This window comes from Archocentrus centrarchus, chromosome 24, assembly GCF_007364275.1.
Source record: "Archocentrus centrarchus isolate MPI-CPG fArcCen1 chromosome 24, fArcCen1, whole genome shotgun sequence".
NCBI classification, from domain to species: Eukaryota; Metazoa; Chordata; class Actinopteri; order Cichliformes; family Cichlidae; genus Archocentrus; species Archocentrus centrarchus.
In genome coordinates, this window is record NC_044369.1 from 35,752,641 (window position 1) to 35,773,074 (window position 20,434).

Consider the following 20,434-nt stretch of genomic DNA (forward strand, 5'->3'; position numbering starts at 1 on the left):
GAGTTCCAGAGTCGGTGAGCCACTATATAGCAAAAGGACTGTCTCCTTTAGTTTTCAGCCTTATATGATGTAAGGCCAGTACGCCCTGATCCCATTACCTCAGAGACCTGGTGGGGATGTACAGATGCAAGAGTTCACTGAAATAAGTTGGTCCTTGACCATGAAGAGTTCTATAATTCAGGACCAGAGTCTTAAACTGGACTCTGAATTTAATGAGGAGCCAGTGCAGCTGGATCAGTAACGGTGTGGCGTGAGGATACTTGGAAGACTTTGTCAGAACCCTCAGAGCAGCATTCTGAACAACCTGGAGACACTCCAGGGAGTTTTGCCAAGACAGGTAAATAAAGCGTTATAATAATCCAGATGTGAGGAAATGAAGATGTGGATAGCAATCTCAAGTTCAGAACATGACACAATGGAACTTAACTTATCAAGGATCCTTAAATGATGGGAACAGGAGTGAACCAGAGATTTGACATAGGTATCTGAAGAGAACTCGGAGTCAAAGGTTACCCCAAGGTTCCCGATGGAAGATTTAGCAAATTTGCCAAGGGGACCAAGAGCTTGACAAATTTCCTCTTTTGTGCCCCTGACATTTGTCAGGGTCACAAAATTAATGTTGGGCTGTTCAAAAAAATAGCTGTGTCTGCATTTTTCTTTATAAACTCAAATACTCACTTTATGAACTGAAGAATCTTTAGGAATTAGCATTCTTGTGAATCACTAAACTAATATTTAGCACCATAACCACTGTTTTTGATAAGTGCTTCACAACTGTGTTGCATGGAGTCGACCAACTTCTGGCACCTGTGAACAGGTATTCCAGCTCAGGATGATTTAACAACTTTCCACAGTTCCTCTGCATTTCTTGGTTTTGCGTCAGAAACAGCATTACAAGTTTTCTATGGGATTAAGGTCCGAGGATCGGGCTGACCACTCCATAACTTTAATTTTGTTGGTCTGGAACCAAGATGCTGGTCGCTTACTGGTGTGTTTGGGGTCGTTGTCTATTTGAAGCATCCATTTCAAGGACATTTCCTCTTCAGCATAAGGCAGCATGACCTCTTCAAGGATTTTGATATATGCAAACTGATCCATGATCCCTGGTATGCAATAAACAGGCCCGACACCATAGTAAGAGAAACATCCCCATATCATGATGCTTGCACCACCATGCTTCACTGTGTACTGTGGGGTCGTCTGGCAAACTGTCTGGGCCCTTGGACCCAAAAAGAACCGTCTTACTTTCATCAGTCCACAAAATGTTTCTACATTTCTCTGCAGGCCAGTCGATGTGCTCTTTGGCAAATTGTAACCTCTTCAGCACATACCTTTTTTTTTTTCCCACAGTGGGACTTTATGGGGGCTTCTTGCCGGCAGGTTAGCTTCACACAGGCGTCTTCTAATTGTCACAGTACTCACAGGTAACATCAGACTGTCTCTGATCACCCTGGAGCTGATCATTGGCTGAGTCTTTGCCATCCTGGGTATTCTTCCATCCATTTCAATGGTAGTCTTCCATTTTCATCCATGTCTCTCTGGCTTTGCTTTCCATTTTAGAGCACTGGAGATCATTTTATTGTTTTCTGCACTTCTTTATATGTTTTCCCCTTTCCAATTAACATTTTAATCAAAGAACATTTTTCTTTTGAACAATGTCTGGAACGGCCCATTGTTCTCAGGTTTTCAGTGAGAAATGCATGTACAACATGTGTTGGCTTCATCCTTAAATAAGGGCCACCTGATTGATGCCTGTTTTTTCACAGAATGAACGACCTCACTGATTGGATTCTATACAGTAATCCCTCACTTATCGCGGGTGTTACGTTCCAGGACCACCTGCGATAAGTGAAAATCCGTGAAGTAGGGATGCTATATTTATTTTAATACGTATACATTATTTTAGTAGTTATACACTATTTTAAGTTTTTATAAACCCTCCCCACACACACTTATAAACCAAATTTATACATTACTGTACAACACGCACTACGCATGTGAAGAACGAGTATCGCAAAAACCTGCGAAACAGCAAAAATACTGCAACAAATATTTTACACTAATATTGATTGAAAACCCGCGAAACAGAGTCTCTGAAAAGCGAACCACAAAGTAGCAAGGGATCACTGTACTGCTATTTTTTTGAACATGCCCCTTTCAATTAATTATTCAGTTACACAGACTCAGGAGCATGCATCTCATGAATGTTGGGTCTGTTGGTTTTCTATGACTCTGCTACACCTACTGGTAAATTATTTGCCACGTAGTAATATGATTTCTACAAAAAATATTGATTGATCTGGTTAGTCATGTTGGACTGCTATTATTTTGAACACAACTGTATAATCAGCAACTGTAACTTAGAGACATGTTCAGGCTTAAAGGAAATATATAGATGAATGTCATCAGCATAACAGTGATGAGAAATGCCTTCAAAAGTGCTCAGGATGTGCTGTAAAGGAAGCAAATACAACAAAAATTAAAGCCGCAAGCAGCGTTAAAGGCCCTCGCCACCTGTGCACCCGCCAAACCCCGTGCGAGCCGCCTGTGAGCCCCCGCGAACCCCCAGCATGCCACCTACAAGCTCTGCAAACCCCCAGCCAGCCACTTGCAAGCCACACAAACCACCAGCGAGCCCCTTCTTTTACTGAATGTAAAACGTGAGTTAGAGCTGTTATTGCATGTGTTTCCAGTAGGTGGTGCTGCAACTGGAATTCAATAATGCCATGTGCTTGAGTTCAGGAGTGGATCCTTATCACACTTGTGAAGTTTCATGCAGATTGGACAATGAGTGTTTGAATTAGAGCAACTTCCTTGTTCCACAAGGGCGCTATAGCTGCATTCAATAATGTCATGTGGATGTGTTCAGGGGTGGGCCCTTATCACACTTGTGAAGTTTGAGGTTAATCGGACAAAGTATGTGAGAATGAGAGGCAGTTGAAATGTCACAGCAAAGGATCGAAGCTCGCCATTGCGCCAGGGCCACGCCCCTCTGCAAGTGTAACATCATCATGGGCTTTACTGGAAATGTTTGTGGTCAATGTACAGCTCAAAAGACGTGAATAAAGTGTGTCATGCAGAAATGTTAGGTTTTCCATTGAAAATGAATGGGGAATTGGGGGCGTGGTTACGGGGGCGGGGTGCAAAATGAGGCATGGGTCTGATTGGCTTTTTTGATCAGGGTCATATACAGAATGTGTAAACCAAATTTCATAATTCTAGGAGTAACTAAAATATGGGAGCTCCATGTAAATTTTAGTTTGATTATGTAGGGGGCGCTATTGCAGGAATTGCCATTGTTTCTCCATTTATGGATTCATGGTGGGTCTGTACATAAGTTATTAAAGTTTGGGAGAAATCGGGCAAAGCCTGTACGAGTGATGACAGAAAAGGTGAGGGTAAAAAAGGCCAAAACGAAGGCCAAATTCAGCGCCTCCTTGTGAAAAGACCGTTTAATATTCTATAAAACCATGAATAACTTTTGATACCCTGGTTGTGTAGATTATGCTGTGCAATTTTGGTGTAGGTATAACGCCCTAGGAGGAGATGTTTCAAATATGAGGTGTGGACAATTGCTGACATGGAAAAGGTCAAAGTTCAGGCCAAGATGGCTGACTTCCTGTTTGTTGAGTGGGGGTGCTCCAAGAGGATTTTTTGCTTGTCTTGACATGATCTGTGTGTGACACGAATTTCGTGGTTCTACATCAAAGTTGATCTTGGCTTCTCCCATAGGAAGCCGAAAAATTGACTTTTCTGGGGGGCGCCGTGGAGCCCCCTTTTAGAGTTTATTCTTGGCGACAGTAAAAAAAGAAATTTTTTGCCAGACCTGACCTCTGTGCAAAAATTTGTGAGTTTTCGTATATGTTCAGGGGGTCAAATTTGCAATGAAAGCCGAACAAAGAAAAAGAATAAGAATATAGAAAAAGAAGAATAATCACAAACGCTAACAATTCCAATTAGGCGCTTTTCCAGTGACCCTCATATATACATTTTCAAAAACGTTTCGAAATGACGCACGTCCCCATGAGGTCCGGGGTCACTTGCGACCGCGTCCCATGCGACCGCCCCCATTTTTGCACCTACCCCCCTTACAATCACAATAGGCTCCTCGCCGACCCTTCGGTTGGCTCGGGCCTAATAAGGGCCCTAAGACAGAACCTTGGGGCACACCACAAGCAAGTGAGGCTGGAGAGGACCTGTTTCTAGAGACACAGAAGCATCGTTCAGATAGATATGAAGTGAACCACTCTAAAGCAGACCCAGATACACCCACCGAGTGTCTCAGCCTATTGAGCAAGATTTGATGGTCAACAGAAGGCAGAAGTAAGGTCCAACAAAACAGAACATTCTCCTGCATCACTTCGCAACAAAATGTCACTGGAAACACTAACGAGAGCTGTTTCTGTGGAATGAACCCAGACTGATATTTGTGGAGGATATTGTGTTTGTCCAGGAAGCTGTTTAACTACAACCTTTTCAAGAATCTTAGATAGAAATGGTAATTTTGAAATTGATCTATAACTGTTGAAGATAGAAGGGTCAAGCTTGTTTTTTTTTTTTTTTTTTATAAAAAGATGGACATATATAGCCGCAAACGGCGATAATAGCAGCGATCTAGCCGGGGCGGAGTCCGCGGGGTGTGCTCCTGTTTGCTAATTGCAATGACAGAGTTCCGAAAGTGAAGCGGTGAAATCCTCAGCCCAGCACAAGGGCGATTTAGCAAGTTGCAGCACCTGGCGGTCAACCGCTACCTAGAACAATGACATAAATTTATGTTTCTTCTTTTTTTTTTTTTTTGTCCCCCGTACATGGCTGCATGTATTGCACTATTGTCACCAATAGATGGTGGTAATAATCCTAGTAGGTGTTTGGAGGCTACCACAAAAACTCTTAATATTAATGGAGCTTCAGGTTGTTCCACGACTGCGTTTCACTCACTGCCTCTGTTTGTATCTGTCACTGCAGGACCAACATGGACCGAGAAGTCAGTGCTCTCAGGAGGCTGACAAACCTCACAGAAGGAAGGGAGAAAAAAAATACACCTGTGATCTATGTGGGAGGGATTTTACCTGGAAGATTTCATTAAAAAGGCATCAAGTCATCCACACTGGAGAAAAATCATTCAGCTGTGAGTTGTGTGGAAAGTCGTTTGCCCAGGCTGGAAACTTAATAAGACACCAACTCATCCACAGTGGAGAGAAATCATACAGCTGTGGTCAGTGTGGCAGCGCTTTTAATCAAAGTAGCAGCTTACAGAGGCATCAAGTTACCCACTCTGGAATTAAGGCATACAGCTGTGACTATTGTGGAAAAACTTTCAGTCGGCTAGGGCACCGAAATATACACCTGCGCATTCACACTGGACACGATGTGTACTGCTGTGATCAGTGTGGCAAAAAGTTTGGAACAAATGCACAGTTAAAATCCCACATGGTTACCCACACTGAGGAGAGACCTTATCAATGTGACCTGTGTGATAAGAATTTTAAAGTTCCACGTTCCCTGAAAAGGCACCAACAGATGCACAGCAGAAAGAGACTCTACGAGTGCAGTTACTGTGAGGTATGTATTTTTATTACTGTGAATGCATTCACAGTATTGTTGTATTCTTTAATATTATTATTCTTCCGTACGTTTTTCCGTCGCTAAAAACTCAAACTGCTTAAGCTACAGAAACTGTTCTGGTATCAAAACGTTCAGCTTCTTCAGGAGAAGTGGGCTATTACTTTTCTGGTTCAAATCTTTAAGCATTAATTTTATATTATTTTTTCTGAATTTTTTTCCCCATTGAAAATGAATGGGGAAGTTTCAAATCCTTTTCAAATCCTTTAAGGATTTAAAAGCTAATAATGTCAGCATACTTTCAGCTAGAAAAACTATTTAAACTTTAAAACGAAGCCAAGCCTTTCAGCTATTCAGCTATTGCTTGGTGTTTCAAAATCTTTTACGGTTTAAGCACAGTGAGTGTTTAAGTTTAAGGAGTTTTTTCAGCCGTTTCAGAGTTTATAATGGTTGTGTATTGCGTTTGCTAGAGTGGGAGCCTGATTAGTAGAGTGGGAGACTTCAAAACTTTCATGTGGAAAATTTATTTTTAAACTGCCACTGTGTCCACACTCTTCACTCTACAGCCATCATTTTATGATTAAAATGTAGAGCTGCTTCTCTACTTTCAAACAATGCGTCTCTAAACCCTGTCTAATGTACACTTTTTAAACTGTAAGGGTTCAAACAGAGAGAGAACCTTCCAACTCCTTCATTAACCTCCATAGTAATTTCAGAGACCTGATTTTCTCCAAAGCAGAAATGAGCATCTTTTTTAAACTGCTCCCACAACCACAATTACACCACTGTTTAGAGCAGGTCCTTGTGGCGCTCACAGTTTAAAAATTATTTTGATAGGAGCTACGGTTTTTGATTTAGAAGCAGTTATTTGACAGTTGCACTGAGCCAAATTTGACAGAGATTTGGCCAGAGTGCATGCACCTCAGCAGGTAGGCAGTGCACCTGGCAAGTGTTTTCAGCTTGGGAGAGCTCTCTAATATGTATGCATGCAAACCTCACTCTTTGTGTGAGACTCCTGTTGGCTCAGACAGAGCAGGTTCAAGTCCCACTTTACCCCAAACTTAAAAGATTTTCCATTGAGTTTTGAACTTTAAATCTTTTCATATTCAATGATATTATACTGATTCTTTCCACAGTTTTCTGCACCTTCTTTCTCCTTCATGTTTAGGACAAAGTTTCAGTGTGTGTTTATTTCTTCAAGCCATTTTTGACCCTTTAAAACTTTTTATATTGACACTTTAGCAAACTTCAGCTGAACAAGAAAAAAATCTCGTTGCTTTTTTGCTGTGACTGCAGTCACCCCAGCACCCCAGAGAAGCAGCAGCTTTAATGACGCAATGTCAGAACAGCATGCTCAGGAAAAATGGCCAGAGGTCATCAGCTGCCATAGCCACTTTAGTCACTGTGGCCCGTTATCAGCCACCCTCAATAACAACACATTGACATCACAAACCAACATTCACAATGAAACCAACAAAACATCACTGAATAACTGATAAACACTGATAACTAAAACACCCACACACTAGCATAAAAAGTCCCACAAGTCCTTGCTCTGGTGGCTCCTCCCATTGGCTGCCACAACAGTAGATTCATTCTTTCCACAATTTTCTGCACTGTCATGCCCTTTCATGTTTAGGAGAATCATTCAGTGTATTTTAACATTTTCAACAAGATTCCCAAATATTTCAGGAATGACAGCAATTCAGCTGAAAGCCTTCAGTTGCAAAACATTAAACTACAGTACTAAACTTGGATTTAACTTCTCAATATGTTTTACGGTTTTTCTTCAACTCCAGTTTAAATTTCTTCAGGCTGATTCTTGCCATTTAAAACTTGTCAAATTCATTGATATTTTGGCAAGCTAGAACTGAAGTCCTTGTAGCTTCTGACAATTCATGTGATCACCTACTGGTTACACAGAGAAGCTGCATTTAATTTACACAAACTGAGAACACCTTAAACATGAAAAATGGCCCAAGGTCTTCAGCTGCCACAGCCACTTGAGTCATGGTGGTGCCCTTTCGATATCTTTTCTGGTTTTTCTTCAGCTGCACAACCCTTTATATTGATTGATAATTTAACAAAATTGAGTCATAGAAAAGAAAGATTCTTTGCCATCGCTGTGCTCACCTACTGGTTGCACATAGGACTGGCACTTTAATTACACAAACTTCAACAGGAAAAATGGCCCAAGGTCATCAGCTGCCATAGCCATCTCACTCATGGTGGCCATTTCACCCATTTCAATGTCTTTTATGGTTTTTCTTCAGCTGCTGTTAAAATTTCTTCATGCTGTTTTTCTGCCCTTTAAGCAAATCGAATTTAATTTAGCTACTTTCTTGACAATTTCAGCTGTTTTGCATTTCAAACTCATTTTTCAGCATTTTTCATCTGCTTTAACTCTTTCAGCCAATCAGAATTCAGCTCTGAAGCATTTCCTGGCATTTCAGCTCCAATCATTCAGCATGCAGCATTCACAGTGCATTTTCTTCAGGAAATGCTTTTTCTAGTTTTTAGCTTGTAATTTTAGCCTGACTGTTTGGAACAACTCTGCTTATTAAACTGTGTTAGCATGTTATCAATTCTACTGCATGTAAAGGCAGCACTGGGAGAGTCATCACATTTTAATTTTAGTTATGATTTTTGCTTCCATGATCATAAGAAACTGAATTACTTTTTGTAGTTTCAAAAATGTAATCACTGTGATTCTGGCAGCTTCCTGGTATATCATGGTATTATTATTATTTCTCCATAAATGGGCCTTTATGTTGGTTTCCAGTGGCTCCTTCTCTGGCCAGAGAAGGACTATTGGGAGGATTGTGGTTTTTTTTTTTTTTTTTTTTTTTTATGTGAATAGGTAGTGTTTACATTTACTGTAAGTTTTGAGCAATATACAATTTATTTATTTTGGGTGTGTGAAGGAATCACTGAAAATAGACTGGGGGGGGGGGGGTTGTGAATGAAGGCCTAACATTTTCCTTCTTTTACAAATTAGGGCAACCTCTGATTTATATTTCTATAATTATAATTAATTTGTACTATCAGTAACTTTGTGTATAGCAGAGGATTCCTCAGGGTAGTATCTTTGATTAGAGCCTCGCAAATGATGTCTCATGCGGACCTGAACCAAATACCAAAACAGAAATCTTGTTGAGCACTTTCTAGTTTACCGGCACAGCTTTCACAGTCCTTACGGTAGTGGTGAAGTGCCCAAGGAAACACACTGACCAATTGCATGCGAGTTTGGCAGTACCACATGATACCACCAAGCTGGTTCCTGCCGGCTTGTAAACTTTGTAACAAACAGGGTTATTATAGTTAACGAAACCGAACAAAATAGCAGAAACTGAAATTGAAAAAAACATTTTTGTTAACTGAATTAAATAAAAACTATAATTATAAGGAAAAACAATAACTAACAAACTGTATAGTGAGTTTACAAAACTAACTGAAATTATAGATGAAAATGACCTTCTTTTTCATTGTTTTATTTAAAACGCTTGTTGATTGATATGAAATAATTTTTTTTTCCCGCTCTAGCAGTTTAAGCTGGGAGCCCCATCGGGCAGCTGTGCATGTGTGTGCGCGTGCTCACTGCGCCGGTCTGCAAAGTAATGGCAGCGGTCTGCAGAGAAAGCAGCAGAATCCCATGAAGAGGTTTCTCGTCTGGTCCGCGCAGCCCGCAATGCTGTGATTAACCTGTTCAGTCCTTGTGCGTTTCTGGCTACTTTTCGCCACAGTGTTTGTTATTCTCTGACTGGTAAATTCAATCAGGAATAATAATCAAAGCATCAAAATAAGGACTCACAAATGTCAGCAAATTCCTGCAGGGAGACTGCTGAAACTGTTGGAATGGACGCGAGGGAATGAAGAAAGTTAAAAAACAGGGACAAATATGTTTGCAGCCAAAAAACTGAGCACAAAGAGTGAGGACCAAAAGACACCAGCACGTGACCACAAGGTAATTAACATACATAATCCAGATACACCCCGGGCGATCACTAGTGCTAATGTCGTTGCCTGCTAGCAAACTGTGGTGATAGCAATTGTTTCGGATCAGCTGAAATTCTTAGCCCAGCAACCACAGCACACGCACCCACACACACACACACACACACACACACACACACACACACACACACACACACACACACAAGGGTGCAGCGAGCAGTGGAGGCATGGAAAAACGTGTCGGCGACGATCCACTCGGTGTTAAAGGGTCACCCCCCCACCCACCTGGTTACACGGTGACACCTGAGAGCTGCAGCATTAAATGATGTATCAAAGCAACAACGTTGCGTCAATTTTTTTTTTTTAGAATCAATTTATTCAACTTACTCGAGGAATTGTACTGTACCTACTATGCAGTGTAAACTTTGAATAACATGGAATTATCATTTCATTTGCTTTTAGAAAAATTTCTAGAAGATGAAACATCATATACAGATCCAATATCTGACTACAACCTCTAAAATGAATGATAACGTTACCTGTAAGCTTTAAATTTGTAGTTTATGGGGGGCGCTGTTGAGCGGTCAATGGAGGAGAACGTGGGGTTTGTAGCTCCTGCCAATTTTGGTTAAAGAGGTGTTTATATTAAGGCTTTTATAGCAGTTATGTTGTTTAATACTAGGGCTAATGAAAGGTAGATCTGAGATTTTTATTTTTCCACAAAGTGCCTGTTTGTGCTTTTCTTTTTTTTTCTTTTTTAGTAACCCAGGTGTTTTTCTCTATACCTTTGTAATTTGGGCCTGAACACATACTTTTACACCACTTTGCAAGGTCAGCAAGGGGTAAATCTCGTACTATTCAGATGCAGCTAACGCTGGGCTTACAGGCCTCAGCTTCTGTGCCGCTAGCTCCGGAGGTGAATCTGGATGCCAACGCTCTAAAACTTGAGCTTATGTCTTCCTTGAAACAAGATATCGCCAAAATTATTAAGAAGGAATTGCAAGAGGTTCTCGGAGATGGTAAATGGACTAGCTCTTATATAGCGCTTTTCTACTCAGTCAGAGCACTCAAAGCGCTTATACAACACATTTTACATTTTACCCATGCATACAAGCACTTCCATATTAACTAAGCTAAGTGCTTTAATTATCTAATATTCACACACATTCATACTCCGACGGTTGCATCGGAGAGCAACTTGAGGTTAAATACCTTGCCCAAGGATACATTGGCATGTAGCCTGGAGTAGCCAGGAATCGAACCCCTGACCTTCCGATCAGTAGGAGATATTCAGTTGACTTCCCACAAATGTAGCCAACCTTTATGGCAGTTTAATTATCTCTTATTGGCAGATAAATAGTTTTGTGACTTTATTTCTAATGCAATTGACGAGGTTCTGGTGTTCAATAAGAATGGTTTTACTTCTCATTCATTGTTATGCAAGACACTTAAATCCTACCTCAGAGGACAAATAATTTACTACACAGCACTTTCTAATAAAAGATATAACTCAAGGCTGACTGAACTGACAACTGGATCAAAGATATGCCATAAATCCCTCACCAGAATTATTCAAAGAACGTATGGGTGTACAATCAGAAATTGATTTAATTTCTACCAGAGAAGCTGAACGCTTACTGTTGCATAGTCGAGGCTCATATTATGAATATGGTGACAAAGCTAGCTGTTTATTGGCACATCAGGTGCGGCATCAGGCCAGCTCTCGAATAATGTCTAGTATTCAAAATACCCAACATGTAATTACGACCGATCCCACTGAAATTAATGCCACCTTTAAATCATTTTATTCTTCCTTATATACATCGGAATTTCCCACAGACACTAATAAAATGGAAGAATGTCTTCATTTCTTCTTGCAGTATTTCAATAATATTTTAGTATTATATTTTATTATAGTGTGACATTAGTATTGTAGCACCACATTGTTAGCAGTTCAGCAGGACAGTGATATTGCAGTATTATGGTGATATTATTGCAGTGTTACGAAGGTAGTACTTGAGTATGACATGAAGGTTATTATAGTATTAAATGAGTATCCATCCAGCCATCCATCCATTTTTTTCAGCTTATCTGGGGCCTGGTCACGAGGGTAGCAGCCTAAGCAGAGAAGTCCAGACCTCCCTCTCCACAGCCACCTCCACCAGATCATGTTGGTGGACCCCAAGGCGTTCTCAGGCCAGCGTGAGATATTATCTCTCCAGCATGTCCTGAATCTGCCCTGGGGCCTCCTCCCAGTAGGACATGTCCAAACCACTTCAACAGGCTTCTTCGATGTGGAGGAGCAGCGGCTCTACTTTGAGCCCCTCCCGAAAGGGTGAGGAATGTGGCCAATCTCTAAGGGAGAGGCCAGCCACCCTTCAGAGGAAACTCATTTCTCCTGCTTGTATTTGCAGTATCATTCTTTTGGTCGCTACCCAAAGCTCATGACCATAGGTGAGGGTAGGGACGTAAATTGACCAGTAAATTGACAGCTTTGCTTTCACGCTCCACTCCCTCTTCATCAGAACAGACCGGTGCATTGTCCGTATCGCTGCAGACACGGCCCCAATCTGTCATCTACCATTTCCTTCTCCCGTCACACGTGATCAAGACCCCAATATAATTGAACTCCTCCACCTGGGGCAGCAACTTATCCCCGAGCCAATGTGGGCACTCCACTGTTTTCCGGCTGAGGACCATGGCCTCAGAGTTGGAGGTGCTAATTCTCATGCCAGCCGCTTCACACTCTGCTACGAACTGTTCCACTGCGAGCTGGAGGCCACCACCTGATGAAGCCAACAGGACCACATTGTCTGCAAAAAAGAGAGATGAGATTTTGAAGCCACCAAGCCAGAAGCCTTCCACCACTTGTCTACGCCTAGAAAAATTGTCCAAAAAAAAAAAATATGAATAGAATTGGTGACAAAGGGCAGCCCTGGCTTATTACCAGCAATATGGACCAAGCTCTCGCTGCCGTTGTTCAGGGACTCAATGGCCTGCAAAAACACCCAATACTCCTGCATCACCTCCCACAGGATACCCTGAATGACTTCTCCAAGTCCACAAAACATATGTAGACTGGACAAACTCCGACACACACTTCAATATCCTCGAGAGGATGAAGAGCTCATCCAGCGTTCCTTCTTAAAGATGGGGCCCACCACCCCAGTCTGCCAATCCAGTGGCACTGCACTAGATCTCCATGCAACTTTGCAGAGGCATGTCAACCAAGAGATCCCTACAGCATCCAGAGCCTTCAGGGGCCCTGCCATCAAGCAGTTGTGTAACCTTATGCCTCCAAACGTGCTGAATGCGACACAGCATACTTCAAAAGTGCTGCCATTCGTGGACTTAGGCAACAAATACCGTAATACCGCTATATGGCTGTGAAGTGCATTTTCTGAGCCTTCAGGAACCGTTTGAATTTTTCCGATAGGACAAACGGTCGTGGAGTTATGGTAAGAAGCCAGTCGATCAAAGTTCCTTTAATCAACCGACTCCGCACTGATACGCTACGTCTTAACCAGCTGTTTGCCGCTAGTAAGGGCAAGTAATCGGCGCTTCAGCGGCGATCGCCTGGTGTTATAGGGTTAACCACCTCAGTGACCTCACCCCCAGTGATGGGCGAGTCATCCCCAGACTCTGCTTCCAATACAGAAGGCGTGTCAGTGGGATTAAGGAGATCTTTCCACCGCCTGACTATAGCCTAAGTTGAAGTCAGTCGCTATAGTCACTATAGATCATGTGAGTAGAGCACAACTTTCCTGTCCTGAGTTGCCTGACGGTTTATCAGGAAAACAGTGCTTCCTGGCTTCAAAGCAGAATCGTTTTGAGGCCACCCAGAAGTCTTTTTCCATGGCCTCACCGAACTCCTCCCACACCCAAATTTTTGCTTTTGCCACCTCTTAAGCTGCATTCCTCTTGACCTTCTGGTATCCATCAGCTGCCTCTGGAGCCCAACAGCCTAAACAAGCCCGATAGTACTCTTTCTGTCCGCTTGATAGCTTGCTTCACATCCAGTGACCACCATCTGGTTTGGGGATTACCACCACGACAGGCACCAACCACCCGAGTGGTCAGAACATGTGGCCGTAGAGCTGATGATCTGATTATAAAAGGATCATCGACCTGGGCTCTAGGGTGCCACATGCACTTATAGACATTTTATCTTTGAACATGGTCTTTGTTATGGACAAATTATGGTTTATTGAGGCATTGAGGTGAGCCTGAGTATATCTAGGTGTTATCTCTCAACCTCATGTACTAGCTCAGGCTCCTTCCCCACCAGAGAGGTGACATTCCATGTCCCAATGGCAAGTCTCAATAGCCGGGGATCGGTCTGCCAGGGCCTCCATCCTTGGCCAGCGCCCAACACACATTGCACATGACAACCACAACACCTCCTGTGGGCGGTGGACCTACAGGAAGGTGGCCTGTGTCTTCTCTTCGGGCTGCGCCTGGCTGGGCACCATGGGCTAATGCCCGGCCACCAGACGCTCTTCCTCAAGCTCATTCTCCAGGCAGGGTAAACCGTTCTTTTGGTGACTGTTCCATAGGGGTCTTTGGAATCGATCTTTGTCTGGCCCCTCGCCCAGGACCTATTTGCTATTGGTGACCCTACCAGGGGGATAAGCCTCCAGACAACTGGGACACACAAACCCCTCCACCATGATAAGGTGGTGATTCACAGAGGAGTTAAATGAGTATTATTGTAGTATTGTGGTGGTAGTATTGTAGTTATTGTATCCTAGTAAACTGAGGGTTATAATGTAAATAGTAAAATGTAATTGGGCATTGGCAGAGATGCTCTTTATTTCAGGTGATGTACAGTATAAAAATGTTGAAGGGATTCCCTGACTTACACTGTCTTTGTGACTTTGTTTAGAAGCAGAGCCACACAGATGGATCCAGTTCTCAACCCTGTCGTCACTGCGGTGGTGGTAAAGCCTTTCGCTGTGACCTTTGTGGAAAAACCTTCAACTGGCAACGGAGCCTTACGTTGCATCAGCGTAGACACACTGGACACAAACTGAACTACTGCAAAGAATGTGGGAGAAGCTTCCCCACAACAAGTAAATTAAAACTTCATGAACTCTTCCACAGTGGGGTTAAAAAGCACGTCTGTGACCAGTGTGGGGCATCCTTCACCACTGCAGGCCACCTTAAAGCACACAAACGAGTCCACACAGGAGAGAAACCATACAAGTGCAGACACTGTGACAAAAGCTTCTCACAATCAAGTAATCGTAACCTTCATGAAAGTAGACACATTGGAGGGAACTACAGCTGTGACCAGTGTGACAAGAGCTTCAGGAATCTCACTTCATACGTCAAACATAAACGATCCCACGCTGCAAAGAAACTGTTTCACTGTTACCAATGTGCAAAAACATTCACTTCATTATCTGCTCTGTCCAAACATCAGCATGATCATGCAGGGCTGAAATCATTCCCATCCCTGGGTCACAATGAATCTACAAAGACACAAAGATCCTCTTCTGGTTGCAGGGTTAAACTTAAAAACCTTGAAATCCGGCTCCACAGAATTCCGATTCAATCTCCGGTAAAGAGTGTCAGCTAATGTCACACTTGGATCTGATGAGGGAGCTCTGATTTCTGGACTTGCGGTAAATAATCCTGAATCTGACATTTAGGAAGCTGCAAGTATAGATATATACATCAAGGTTTTTATTTTCCTTTGAGGAATTTTAATACTCTGAAATGTTATCAAAGGTTTCCCAGTTAAAATTGAATCCTTTCAGAAACAGCAGTATTTAGTAGTAGTATTTGTATTATAAAGTTGTTATATCCAACTGATATTGCAGCCAAACTTTATCTTAATTTTTAAAGGTTGGTGGAGTCCTTGTTTTATAAGCAGCAGCCATTGATAACTAATAACCTCATGTCTCATTAGAATTAAATTATTAACCTAAATAATTAGGGGACCCTGTCTATGGTTATGAATTTTAGCAGGTAATTAATATCCATTTATACCAGTACAATAACCAAGTTTGTTTTTAATTACAATAAATTTTTTTTTGTGTAATTTTAGTTTTAATCCAGTTTAGTTTGTTCCAAGTGTGGATTTATTGTAACGTAGGTTTTTCTTTGTTTCCTTTTCATTAGTTTGTGTTAGTTTTCTTTGTATTACAGTAATATGTGGAAGTGTTGTCAGGAAGAGGACAGATTTAGGAAGTACAGAGCACGTATTACAATTCAAACACAGCATCTTTGTGAATGACTCAGTGATGTAGAAATCCAAGTCTCAGACTGCCCACTGAGTTAGCTTTGAATCTTTTAATAATCCTTTTGATGCTTTTGATTTTAGTCATGGATGGAGACTTAAACATAATCAGCATTTTAACACTGAGCTAAAGAATGTGGAAAAGAGACTCATGGATCAACAGGATCTGCAGTCATTCACTCAAAAATTTCTCCCACCAGCTGAGTCATATATTTCAGTACATTTCCAGTGAGTCTTAATAGACACAGCATGCAGCGAGTGTATGGAAAGATGCTGTGGTAATCCCTGCTCTTAAATCCAGTTCTCCCAGAACTCTACGTGATTTCACACCAGCTGCTTTTAAAACCTTCCAACATGAACTCAAACCATCACCAGGATGTGAAACAGCAGCTGCTGTGTCTTTATGTCCAAAAAAGATGTAAACTGAAGTTGAACTGAGGCTGAGCTGTACTTCTGTGTAATACCAGTCTGTACCACAGGATGGAGCAGTAAGTCAGTGTAACTTTTATTTAATCAGGCAAAGAAGTCGTCCTTATTTCCAGGGGCAGCCTGCAGAAGGTAAAGCCTCTTGAGGAAATGGGGGTGAGGCAGCAAAGAAGTGCTGACAGGTAAAAACAGCAGCACATCAGAAACATCTCAGGAGCTTTTTAAAGTTTGCAGATGATCTGTTGTTGTTGCTCAGCTCCAGGACAGTGAGAGCAGCCTTGGCCCAGTCCTCTTTTCTTAATGCTCCTTAATGCTCTGTCTGTTACTGCCTTTGATTTAGCGTGGCAGTCAGTGGCTGATGTCTCTGTCAGTAAGAAGGCTGTAATACTGACACTGATGAACATGATGAAGAGCGCCTTGGACCTGTTTCATTTTTAAGAGCATAAACACAGATTTTTATTTCCCAGCAGCCAGATGAACAAACGAGTGTTTGTCTTCCATCATGTAGGGTGGATTTGTTCTGCTTTTTTCCTTCACTGTGTTTGATTCTGTTTCTGTGATGTTTGCATTCAGAAGCTCATCCATGTGAAAATGAAAACCTTTCCAAACCAAATGTACCTGCAGGAGCAAATAAACTCACCTGAACCTGAAGCCCTCTGATGTTTATGTTGGTGAATGTGACCACACTGACACACATTTCCTCTCACTTTGTATTTGTTAGCCATTAACCAAGGGCCTTAATATCTGGCCTTATTGTAGTAAATGTAACACAGAGTTCAAGAGAACAAATGTATATGTACACATGATTGCACTAATAATAATAATAATCTAGTTCCAAATCAATGTTGTATTTAACAGATATAATGTATGAATGAGAGCTAATTCTGTCCTGATTTTGAAGAACCAACATGTGGTGGAAGAAATTGAAAGGAAGTGTGAGTCAAGAAGATTTAGTCCTTCTTCCTCTGGACTTTGTGCTGAGAAGATGGAACAGCTGGAAGATGGGATTAAGATTCACAGCTGGATTATAAAGCACAGAGTGCAGGAGGATTAACCATCTCCAAACAGCTGCAGTCTGACAGCTGGATTTATCAGACTTTTCTTCTCTGCTGTATGGGATTATGAACACTGAGGGAATCAGGACTTTGGACCCTACTTTGGCATCTGGGTTCCATCAAATGTGCCAGAAGAAGAAACATTGTGCCGGCCTGGCAACAATTCTCCCTCCTCTCGCTGCAGAATCAGTGCTAGTATTTAGCATCAGCATACAATTATTTTAGTGGTTAATACTAATTGATTCTTCTGATTTGTTCTATAATGTGATTGATCTGTATGTGCTGTTCCTGCCTAGCTTAACCCTTTAACACCCAAGTATTATCCAGGCCGCCTGGACTTATCCTGTCATTCTGGCTGTGAAATGAAGGAAATAATTGTTGCTTGTTGCTTAGTTCCATTTCAAATAACAGGTACCAACAGGTATGGCGAGCTTGCTGTGATCAGGCTTGTGAAGTGCATTTTTTCTTTGTGCTTTGTTTGCACAACATAATTTTTGTTAGTAAACTTCATCACACTTGTTACAAGTTAAATGTTAAAGCACGTTAGGGAACAAGTTGTAACTCGTTTAACTGAAAGTGTGTGTGAGCAGGCTGGGATTGGCGTTTTGGCTGCCTCTCCCCACGCTCCCTCGCGAAGCGGGCCTGTGACAGCGGCGGCGGATCTGGCGTGTAAATCGACAGCGGCGAAGCTGCGACTGCGGCTGGGAGGTCGGCTAACTAAATTCCTGCCCTGTCTTTAATGTCTGTGCAATTCAGGCAGAAGAAGCACGAGGCACCCTAACAAAGCACATCCCCGCTTCAAAATCCAAAGAGCCGGACGAGCGGAAGTGAACTTTCTTCCCAACTTTCCCCAAGAATAAAACCAGAGCAGTGTGGAAGAAATGAGACTGCAGATGAAACATGAAGTTCAAAAGAGTGACTGAAACCTGAAGTTAATAGAAAACTTCATGCAGATGACCTTTGCCCTCCATCACCAGATCATTCAGGCACATCCATTGGTGAAAGACTTCCTGCAGCCGGGCCTTCAGATCCAATCACAGGTGAAACATACACTCAACTTTTTTTGTTCCTCTTTACCCATGTTTTCTATTTCCCTTGTCTCTACTGACTCGATCTTTTAATATTTATATATTTATTTCCAATAATAATGCAGTTGCCCTTATGGACTGTTCAGGATCAGTATTTAGGCGGTCTGTAGTGTTTCTCTTTGGTTTCATCCAGCCTCCCTCGCTTTTTTTTTTTTTTTTAATGAACAATAATGCCTCTTAATCAGATGATTGTTCCACTGTTGTCCTTTTGCCTTGTGTGTCTCTGGCTTTGTTTAGGTTTGTGCTGAAGTCCACGGTATCCCAAATGTCAGCCTGTGTAACCAGTGTTATGCTGATTATGACAAACGCACACCTAGACTGTCGGCTTTGTAGCGGTACAGAAAAAAGGCAGCACGCACGGGAAAGATATCGGGCACACTGCGTGATGAGATCCAGGTGAGATATCAGATGACTTTATTCTAATGAAGCTCCTAAGGACAGCTGTGTCTAAATGTGTCAGCGTCATCATCAAAATAAATATTGTGTACAATATAATCTCCCAAAACATGCTGACTTGCTTTAAGTCACATTCAGTTATAGACACAGAACAACAATTTACTGTCATTGATGTCTTTTAGAAAATGTTGAGCTCATTTTCCTGTGACATACATGTGGTTTTGGCTTAGGCTCTTTTTTTTGCTCCACTAGCAAAATAAGGCTTCACCGAGTATCAGTTCAAATCTACATCTGGTACAGACTAGTGACGATGCCCACCATTTACTTTATCTGTCAATATGCTGTAGTTACAGGTTTGAATTACCTGTGAAATGCTCATATGTAATATCTGCGTCCAGGGCAAACTTACAGTTGGACCCTCTCCTTTGTGCCTTTTTCAGCCGGAGAAGACAGATGCTCATCAACACTCCTGTTGTGCTTGTAACAGCGGTGAACGTGTGTTGTACAAGTCCAGTTAACATCACTCCTGCAAGCACTGCAACGGTGGTGGAAAATGATCATGTAAAAAGTGAAATCCCCATGTGGACCGATGCATTTACATTGTTGTTTGGATTGACACGTTCAGGCCCACAGCACTCACCTCTGTGGTGATGAAGTGTTTTGAAAGACTCATCAAGACATTCATCACCTCCTCACTGCCCACCACCCTCGACCCACTACAGTTCACATACCGGCCAGACAGATCCACAGATGACGCCATATCCTTCCTCCTCCACAAGACCCTTTCACACATAGACACCGGTAAGGGGAACTATGTGAGAGTGCTGTTTGTAGATTACAGCTCAGCATTCAACACCATAGTTCCCTCCAGGCTGGTCTCTAAGCTGCTGGACCTGGGCCTGGGCCCATCCCTGTGCAGGTGGGTTCACAGCTTCCTGACCAGCAGACCACAGGTGGTACGAGTGGGTCACCTCACCTCATCCTCCCTCACCCTCAACACTGGATCCCCCCAAGGCTGTGTGCTCAGCCCTCTGCTGTACTCACTGTACACCCATGACTGCGAGGCCACGTCAGAGTCCAACGTCATCATCAAGTTTGCTGACGACACTGCTGTTGCGGGACTAATCTCTCACAATGAGGAGACAGCCTACAGGAGAGAGGTCTCCCGCCTGGAGAACTGGTGCCAGGAGAACCACCTCCTGCTCAACGTCAGCAAAACGAAGGAACTGATCGTGGACTTCAGCAGGAAGCAGCAGAGGGACTACCATCCACTTGTCATCAGTGGTGCTGAGGTGGAAAGAGTGGACACTTTCAAATACCTGGGAGTGACCATCTCACAGGACCTGTCCTGGACTCATCACATAAACATCACTGTGAAGAAGGCCAGACAGCGTCTCTACCTCCTCAGGCGGCTGAGAGACTTCAAGCTCCCACTCAAGGTGCTCAGGAACTTTTACACCTGCACCATCGAGAGCATCATGCGTGGGAGCATCACCACCTGGATGGGAAACTGCACCAAGCAGGACTTCATGGCCCTAAAAAGGGTGGTTCGTTCAGCTGAACGGACCATCAGAACCACCCTCCCCAACCTGCAGGACATTTACACCAAGCAGTGCAGGCTGAGGGCCATGAAGATCCTAAAACAGCCCAGCCACCCCGGACACTCTCTCTTCTCCCTGCTCCCATCAGGCCGGCGTTACCGCTGCCTG

General features: G+C 42.6%; 1 protein-coding gene across 3 annotated transcripts in view; it reads left to right on the forward strand.

Annotated features, from left to right (window-relative positions):
• The window catches only part of LOC115774806 (zinc finger protein 883-like), a 41,022-nt gene that overhangs the window by 8,495 nt on the left and 12,093 nt on the right, over positions 1 to 20,434 (forward strand). The window contains exons 3-6 of one of the 3 annotated variants that reach the window (XR_004019209.1): positions 4,966 to 5,562; positions 14,402 to 18,281; positions 18,567 to 18,725; positions 19,166 to 19,454. Coding sequence is in view for 1 of the 3 variants with exons in the window: in XM_030722224.1 (XP_030578084.1) it covers positions 4,966 to 5,562; positions 9,106 to 9,180 (672 nt within the window). In the remaining 2 variants the exon portion in view is untranslated. Of the gene's footprint in view, positions 1 to 4,965; positions 5,563 to 9,105; positions 9,242 to 14,401; positions 18,282 to 18,566; positions 18,726 to 19,165; positions 19,455 to 20,434 lie in introns of those variants that run through there. The other 2 variants (XR_004019210.1, XM_030722224.1) reach the window with 2 other exon arrangements.